This window comes from Lycium ferocissimum, chromosome 7, assembly GCF_029784015.1.
Source record: "Lycium ferocissimum isolate CSIRO_LF1 chromosome 7, AGI_CSIRO_Lferr_CH_V1, whole genome shotgun sequence".
NCBI classification, from domain to species: domain Eukaryota; kingdom Viridiplantae; phylum Streptophyta; class Magnoliopsida; order Solanales; family Solanaceae; genus Lycium; species Lycium ferocissimum.
Window position 1 is genome coordinate 19,573,051 of NC_081348.1, and position 9,290 is coordinate 19,582,340.

At 33.7% G+C, this 9,290-nt stretch overlaps 1 protein-coding gene across 1 annotated transcript; it reads right to left on the bottom strand.

Annotated features, from left to right (window-relative positions):
* Positions 1-202: 202 nt before the first annotated feature.
* LOC132063657 (uncharacterized) lies at positions 203-4,288 on the bottom strand. Its single transcript, XM_059456315.1, has 3 exons — positions 3,775-4,288; positions 2,396-2,596; positions 203-795 (listed from the first exon to the last, which is right to left on the bottom strand). The coding sequence occupies exons 1-3, from the start codon at positions 4,213-4,215 to the stop codon at positions 502-504; spliced, it is 936 nt and encodes a 311-aa protein (XP_059312298.1). The 5' UTR covers positions 4,216-4,288; the 3' UTR covers positions 203-501.
* Positions 4,289-9,290: the final 5,002 nt, after the last annotated feature.

Genomic DNA, 9,290 nt, shown 5'->3' on the forward strand with positions numbered 1-9,290 from the left:
CCTTAGGAACCTTTACAAATTAGGTGAGTCCTTTTGTCATCAAGTCTTAATCCTCAGGAAGCTTTCATTCCTTTGTTACCACTCATTAAAAAACAAAGATTTAATTGCAACATGTAATGTATACCTGTCCCAAACTTGAAAAATTGAAAGATTTAGGGGAAATGGGATTATTAAACGATTAGTTTTAAACAGCAAAACAATGGAAGAAAGCTGTTCCATAGTGTCATATCTAACATGCACGTCAGCATTCCAAACATCAGCAAAATCCAAGATCACATATACTCATTAACTGCAACTTGAGGCTGATTAGGTGTTCAAAGAAAACAAACATCTTTTCTTGGGGGGTTGAGGTGGCAGTATTTACATCAAAATTATACCAGTGCCTTCAGATGTTTCACCGTCTACTCGAAGCTAAAGGAACTTGACTTATCAAGTCTACGTTTATTTGCAATTTTTACAATCTACAAGGGAATCCACTTAACACCCATCACTGCTCTGGAATCAGTTGGATGAACAGTCCTTGGCCCAGTGACCAGGCTTACCACACTTAAAACAAGTGCTTGAATTGGAATACTTCATCCCTCCATCAGCAGCAGAGCGTTCAGAAGACGACTGGGGACAATCTTTTGCCCAGTGCCCAGCATTGCCACATTTGAAACAGGAAGAAGTAACTGAACTGTGGATTTTGTTGATTGAGCCATCCATTTTTGGATTAGTTTGAGAGCTGTTACACGAATTTGAGAAGCTAGCATTGGCTGTGTTTTCGTTACACCATTTGAAGAACCCACAACTTTCCTAAGAACAGTAACAAACCATGAACCGCCATAAATATAGTGAAAATAATGTATTTGGGCGAGTTATCTCCTTCCTTTGATACCACACAAAAGAAAAGAAAACAAAGAGAAAAAATAAACAAACAAAATCAAAATTAGAAACAGGAACTTTTGCCACAGACATCTTATGTATGAATCTGCAGCAAATATACTTGTTGGTAAAGAATGGAAGTTGAAATGCGACACTTAATTTGTTTTATGGGCCTGTGCTCCTAGCACAATGCACGGGCATCTTTGGATACCTCACTTTTCAGTTATTAATATCACTACTGAAATTGGTCATGATCCATGATTGTATATAATGTTTGTTAGTGTTAGTGTCCCACATTAGTTGAGAGAATGGATTGTTATCTCCTTAGCTAGCTTTGGGCAATCCTTCACATCATCAACTAGCCTTTTAGATTAAGTTAAGCTCAAGGTATATATTCTTAACATAGTTTAGAGCCATACTCATCCCTATTGTTGTATTTCCTAATGTTGGGCCTCTTCTTATGTTATCCACACTCAAGTTGAACAGTTTTTTGATGCATGGGGATGTTAAAAGTGACTCACATTGGTTAAGGAAATGAGTTATTAATCTCCTTGTAAGTCCCATTTTGTCTAACAAATTAGAACTTCAACCAGTCATATTGAGTTCTCAACTGCACTATAAATGAGATCAAACTTTCTACTAAGAAACGGGGCAAGAACAATATTCAGTCCTGATAGTTAGAACTTCTATAATCGACCCTCAGTCTTTTGATATAACCTTCATTCAAAGGCAAAGGCAAAACACTACTGTGCAATCATGAGTTCAGGTCTAATTTTATTTAAAACCAACACGAGATCTAGAGCTGTAAGAGCGCAACACATGATATGCGGTTTAGGTGCACGTCATGGGTTCGAACAGTGCCGCAGACAAAAGCCTGATATTTAAATGGAAAAATCAAAGTCAAGTTTTCACCTATGATACCTAGTTGTGAATCCTCGCACCCTAATCTGCTATTGAAGATTTATGTTTCTTGACTTTACTCTATTTATTACCACCTGAATACAAATTTGTTTACAATATTTGTCCGATTACCACCTGAGTACAAATTGTTCACCATACCTGCCTAAAACTTGTTAACTGAACCACTTGAACTTTCTTCATTTTGCACTAGACTCCTTCCTTTTTCTTCAAACCAATCATCCCTCAAAGACTTGATCAGTTTATTCACCCACACTGATTCCAGACTGCAATCTGTTCCTACGACTACTTTCTAAATTCTGATTTTGTGTCATTATGAAGACTTTATAGAGAATGAGATCACTATATGGCTTAAAAAGCAGGAAAAGGGTAACATATCAATAGGCCCTTGTAGTCCGGCCCTTCCCCGACCCCGCACATAGCGGGAACTTAGTGCACCAGGCTGCCTTTTTTTTCCTCTCATCTGATTTTTGTGCAATCAAATAAGCCTATGTTACACAGGCACACAACCAGGCATTTGTGAAGCATTTCAGGTACTTAGACATTTAATCTCATTAAGATGTGCAACCAACTAGTAAAACAGAAAAATGAGCAGCAATAGGTGATGTCAAACCTGATTAGATGGACATCGGTAGAACTGCTGACCAATATTTTTTCCTGTTTTGGCAGTCAAAACTAGGCATGTGCCAGAACCACATGGACATGAAAGCTCCGGGAAGGAGGAACTAACAGAGTACCTCGGGCCTCGGGTGGTCAGAGTATCAGTAACTGAAGGTTGGTCACACCACTCAAAGAATCCACAACCACCATTCTCCTGAGAAAATAATCAAATCCGAATTAGAATTAGAAATTGGGAATTTTCAAAAATATAAAACCCAACTTAAAATATTACGTCAGCCATAATTTCAGTTTATACAATACTCCCGCTGTCCCAATTTATGTGACACTCTTTCTTTTTTAGTATGTCCCAAAAAGAATAACACATTTCTATAATTATTACTCCCTCTATCTCAATTTATGTGATACACTTTTATTTTTAGTTTATCTCAAAAAGAATAATACATTTCTATTTTTGGAAATAATTTCACTTAAAACTTCCGCTTTTACCCCTTGTGAAATGATTTAAAGCCACACAAGTATATATGGCTTCTTTCTTAGTAACAATTTAACTTTAAACTTCCCATTTTACTCTAAATGAGATGATTTACAGCCACACAAATATGTATGGCTTCTTTCTTAGTAATAATTTAACTTTAAACTTCCATTTTATTCTTAATGAGATGATTTACAACCACACAAGTATGTACGGCTTCTTTCTTAGTAACTTAGTAACAATTTAACTTTAAACTTCCCATTTTACTCTTAATGAGATGATTTACAACCACACAAGTATGTAGGGCTTCTTTCTTAGTAACAATTTAACTTTAAACTTCTCATTTTACTCTTAATGAGATGATTTACAACCACACAAGTATGTATGGCTTCTTTCTTAGTAACAATTTAACTTTAAACTTTTCATTTTACTCTTAATGAGATGATTTACAGCCACACAAGTACCTATAGTTTATTTTAGACCACAAATTTCAGAAGTCTTCTTTTCATTCTTAAACTTCGTGCCCAGTCAAACACCCTCATATAAATTGGGATGGAGGGAGTATTATACAACATTATACTTGGAAAAGCATTATAGATAATGTAACAAACTTGTATAAAGTATACTATAATAGTGTATAAAAGGTGTTTATACTAGGTAACAAACTAAAAATATGGGCTAGGTGGCGTAAATATTTTCTCTCAGTAGACATGGAGCGTAATTTCCCCTTAGAAATTTACACACAATATTGGAAGTCCAGATACTCAAATTTTAGCACTGAAAATGGCATTACAGAAAACTTATAGGTTAGAACCGGAAAAATGATTGGCAGTATGTTTAAGTTCCGATAGAAATGTAGAAGCATGAAAGTGTTGTACATTACGTTGAAGTGGTGTTACCTGTCTGATAGGGCATTTGTAGAACTTACGGCCACGATTCTTCTCAGTATTAGCAGTAAGTAGGAGGCAATTACCCGATCCACACGCACATTTCTTCTCAGGAAAGTTGGCAGAATCAGGATTTAGTGGATTAGCATCGCAATCACGAGACCAGTGCCCTGATTTCCCGCACTTAAAACACGAATCACCAGCAACATCGTGTGATTTGTAGCTGTTGTTAATCGGAGATCCTTTTTGTTGGAATAAAACGCTTTTGTTGCCTTTGAGAACCGCAATATAAGCTCCTTCTTCCACACTGATCGTGTTATTGGTGCTGACGTGGAGCTTTGACGGAGTGGCGGCGGCGGCGGAGATACGGCGGCGTTTGGCGGCGGTGGAAAGAGCTTCGGCTTCAGCTGCGGCGAGCTGAGATAGGAATTCTTCGTCTTCAAATTCCGCCATTTCTCTCTCTCTCTCTTTCGGCAGTTCCAAAATTAACTTTTTGGCCTCAAATTCGAAGTTTTTTCTACAATTTCCCGCCAATTTTTCCTTTTGTTTTTCTTTTTATTTTATTATTATTATTGTATTTTTCTTGATTGCGCACTGCGGTTCACTTATCATTCAATATTGCACATTTTAAGCTTTGATTTGTCACACTTAACGATTTTGGTCCAATCATAAACAACCTAATTCATGTGAGTTGAAAGCTAACAATGATGTTAGTATCAATTAATTGGAGTGAAGATGATTAACAGCAAAATGCGGACAACTTGGCTATTACAGCAGATCATTGATTAGATTCAAGATTTCATAAGCTCAACTGTGCTTTCGCTCATGTTTATGGGGAGTTGCTTACTATCTTGTCAACTATGGAGAAAGTTACAACACGCTCACTGTTTTTTATAATGTTAATTCCCTTCCTGACAAGGTGAAATCCCTCATCAGGCTAGACAGAGAGGGTATTACAAAATTCAAATTCAAAACAAGAAAGAACCATTTTGTTATTAAATATGTTATCTCTAGATAGTCATGTTTAGAGCCATGTAGTTTACATTACTTGTATTGCATCCTTTTGTATAAATGTTCATCGACCCTCCAGTATATGGGAATTATATTCTCATAAGTCAAAATGCCCTTGTCTATTATATCCCCTAAGAATGGTTTCTTTGCATTCTTCAATATTGTTTGGAGGCTATGGTCTATGTCTTCATCCGTATTTTGCTTATCTTTGATAAATATACGGGTTGGATCTTGCCTAAACCTCACAATCCACCTTAGGTAGACTTTGCTATAAAAAGAAAGATCTTACTCATCCAATTCATTTTATCGACAACTTTTGATTAGATAAAGAGTTTAAAATGGTAATTTGACTTTGTTATAGTTGTGGGGTGGAGAATATATTAAGATGAATCGACAAACAAATTGTTTGATGTGAAAAGTCACATCAAGTTTTAAATTTTAATAATTAAATGAATTCGAATGTTATGTACATGTCATATAGGAGCTACAACTTCACTTAACTTCACGGGTATGAGGCTCCCGCATCTTTGGCTCAAATCATGTATTTGTATTTTCAAACCATCTTAATATGTATAAATTTTTTATCAAGAACCCAATAAACTGCGTTTTCTATAATCCAAAACCCATAAACTTTATACTCTAGCTCTGCCTCTGGAAATAATAGGCAGCGATTTAACCGGCCATGCTTAAGAATTGAATTAATGTTCCGTTCTCTTTCTTTTTTCAATAAATTTAATCCAAAACTTAAAGAGAATATTAGCAAAACTACCATTGCAATTCTGCCAAGATATGTTACTTTTATTTAACTATATAACTTAATTATTTTCCTGAAGCCCCTATTTATTTGTTTCGATTTACATCCCTGTAATTTTACCCACTTACATTGAAAGAGAATGGCGTAAAGCTGACTGGAATATCACTGTCATTCAGAAAAATGTTGAAAGACAATGATGAGGTTGTGATTTACACTGGCCACTGCATGTTTTAGCTTCCTGCAATTTTATTGTGGGATCTCACCTTCCTACATGATTTGGTGTACATATATAACTCCACCCAACTCTATTGTATGCTTTAGATTAGATAATTAAATTAATTACGGAAAAGGTTCAAATATGTCATTCAAATCGAATAAAAAAATGACTCATTTATGGTTTCATTAATAAATTTAAAAACCGATAGTATTTATACCATATGGTTATAGGAAATAACTCAATAAATAATCGAACTATAACCGATAACTTATATGCCACTAAAATTTATAATTATTTATGACTAATTTACTTTTCATAAATAATTAAAAATATTTTATGCCTTTTTTATTAACGCCGATTTTTAATACTTATATGACACGTGGCTCCCATTAGAGGTCTACGTCATTTAATTAAATCAGCCCAATTTTAAATACCAAATTAATAAAAAAATCCGATTCACACACCTTACCCACCCACAACCATAATCTAGTTGGAGGTCACGTGTTATATATGGCATTGTAAAATTTGAAGAATTAGAGAAATATGGAATGGATGAGTCATTTAAATTAAAAACCGAATAAACCAAACTAATGAGTGGCATAAATGGGTGGTTATTATTTTACTTGGTTTGGCATAAATGGTCATTTAAAAACCGACTAAATTGGTTTGGTTATGGCATAAATGAGCCAATAACCGACCCAAACCGAAGGGCATACGATGAACCATTAACTCCACCCAACTCTATTGTGGCTTTAGATTAGATATCAAATTATTAAATTAATTTTCATGTGCTTTTCCTTGCATGTAGTCATAAACCAAAAACAATTATAAGGAGGGGGGACATATGAAGTTCGATTGAGTTCTTTAAATAGCTATAAACATTACATCTCGTCAAAAGTCACTCCAAGAAACAATATCCACAAATATGGATATTGGTTTAAACCATCCGATTTAAGTTATGAGATATTCCATATTTTATCTTTAAATTATCTATCTATATCTATATTATATTATATTAAAAGCATGAACTCTCAAACTTGAAAGTTAAATTACGTAAATACCCCTAACTTAAATTAAAAAGTTAAACAACTTTAGTACCCTTCTTAACTTAAAACCTAATTACCGTACCAAAAAAAAAAAAAAAATTCGCCTATCAAACATCCCCAACCAAGCTTCCTACTCCTAACAGTCACAACCATTCGACTAAATGCATACAAATATCCCAACGTTTCAAACTCCTTCATTTAACTAACAGTTGCAACTATTCCATTCACTAACCTATCTTCTTTCTTCCAAACACTGCTATTTACTTCCCCTAATTAAAGATTTGTTTTTGGGGACATCTATTATGGTCTTGCTCCGAGTACGGTGATAGCATTTTTCGAATCCAACAATCTTTACAATTTCATATACACTTTAATTTGATCGTCGGATATATATAGTAGGTGCCAACTTTTCTGTTGCTATTCTAGGTTTAAGTAGTTTATGCTTGCAGTTTCAAGAGTTGTTGTCATGCAGTCACTTGGAAATGAGGAAGGGAAGGAATTGAAAAACAAGAATATGAGATATGAAAATCCTTTTATCATTCTTGGCTCTTTTTCTATTTGGCTTTACCAATTTTTTTTCCTTAGACCTATATATAGACAATTCAGATTTCAGTTATTTTTAAAAAGATCATCAATTTAATTTGTATGTTAACAGTTGTTACATGCACGTGATGCGACAAACTTATGAGAGAAAACTATTTCCATGAACAATAATAAATCAAATCAACAAAAATCATAATTAGCGGTGTGTTCATCACGTTAGATACAATCAATAAGAGGGCTTTTATTTGTTCTCATCTCTCCAGAAGTTTCCCAACAGTCATGTCCTAATCACCTAGAGTTCAAGAGTCAAGACACTTGGAAATTCAATTCGCACATTGACTTAATGTTGTAACAATATTTTATTTTATTTGTTTTTTCACCCAGTGTTCGACATCTGTATTAAGGTCCGGCAATATTGGGATTCGCATTGAAAAGTCTCACAGATTTCATGTATGTTGGTTAATTGATATTTGATTGGTTATAGTAAAGTTTTTTTTTTTTTTTTTTTTTTTTTTTTTTAATAAATCTGTTAAACTCTTAATATGTTCTCCTTGCAGTAAATATTGGCATGCACAAATTTCTACTATTCATGGAAGAGCATTAATACCAATGAAAAATGTTCAGGTGAAGATCGAGGATTTAGAAATGATTCTTTAATTTAAGGAGAAATTACTTCATCATCATTATTGTTTTTATTGATGAGTGATCATGTAATTAAAAAGACATATAAACATATATATTTAAGGAGTGTTGGTACATCTTAACCCGTGTTTGTAATATTGAGAAAACTAGAAACAGAGATGTAAAGAAGAACACCTGATAATTACTAAGTTGCATTAATATACAAAGAAGAAGAAATATTTTGCATGCAAATATGTCATTGATGGGCACGAACGAAAGATGATGTCTTCATCTCCTATCAAATGAAATTGATTAATTGGTACACAATTTGGTAGCACGCGAGAAATTATATTAATGCTTATTTTCAAGGTTATAAGATATGAATTAGATTTACATTAATACTTGAAACTATAAATCATGAGAATAAATGATGTTTATAATTAGATATTGTTTAAATGTTGGTGACCTTTTTATCATGAATTGGATGCCTTGAGGGAAACATAATATATTAATGTTTTATGCATTATGCTCGAAAACAAAAAAATGTAAATAATTTGAATTTTGGCGATTCACATTGATCACTCATACAAACTACTTTATATTTTTCATTTATATTTATTAATCTTTTTTTGTTTTAACAATTGATATTATTTCATAAAATTATATTACATGATTCAGAATACACGTGCAGGGCACGTGTCGAAAATCTAGTTAAATACGGAAAAGGGTTAAAAATGTCTCTAATGTATTGAAATGGTCTAAGTTTAGCATCATTCTATCCATTAGACCACAATTCAATTCCCTTTAGCCTTAACATTAAAAATGCACCTCCTTCCACTTAGCGGACCACAATTACTCTAACATTAATTTTCAGATTAAAAATGCTCATCCCTTTAACCGAAGACGACACATATGAGACCTAAATTAAATAGGCTATGCTGATTTATAATTGTGGCTTATAACCATAAATAACCCGACCTGCTATTCGATTTAACCCAAACAGCTAGAATCATTTGTTCGTATCCAATTCCTTTGATCGATGTTTCACGTTTTGTGACCGAATGGATTAAAAAAACAGTAATGTCTTCTTCATTTGAAAATGTAATTTTTCGTTAAAAACATGTGCAAACGAGCTTCAATCGAATCCACATATAGGTTCAGCTCAGCTTCTTCATCCTTTAATAATGGTAGATACTAAGAAATTCAGCCCCAATAATTCGGATTAGTCAAGTTATTTATGGTCGGGTCTAATACCACATGGACCAATATATATATGCCCATAACCTATTAAATAGGTTAAATTTGTCCTCATCTCAAAATTCCGTTAAAAGAAGGG

What these genes read in the sequence shown, in the direction of transcription:
- LOC132063657 (XM_059456315.1), bottom strand. Translation starts at nt 4,215, where the DNA reads ATGGCGGAATTTGAAGACGAAGAATTCCTATCTCAGCTCGCCGCAGCT. An exon ending in ACAAATGCCCTATCAGACAG is followed by an intron (nt 2,597 to 3,774) that starts GTAACACCACTT and finishes TTATTTTCTCAG; the next exon opens with GAGAATGGTGGTTGTGGATT. An exon ending in ACCGATGTCCATCTAATCAG is followed by an intron (nt 796 to 2,395) that starts GTTTGACATCAC and finishes TACTGTTCTTAG; the next exon opens with GAAAGTTGTGGGTTCTTCAA.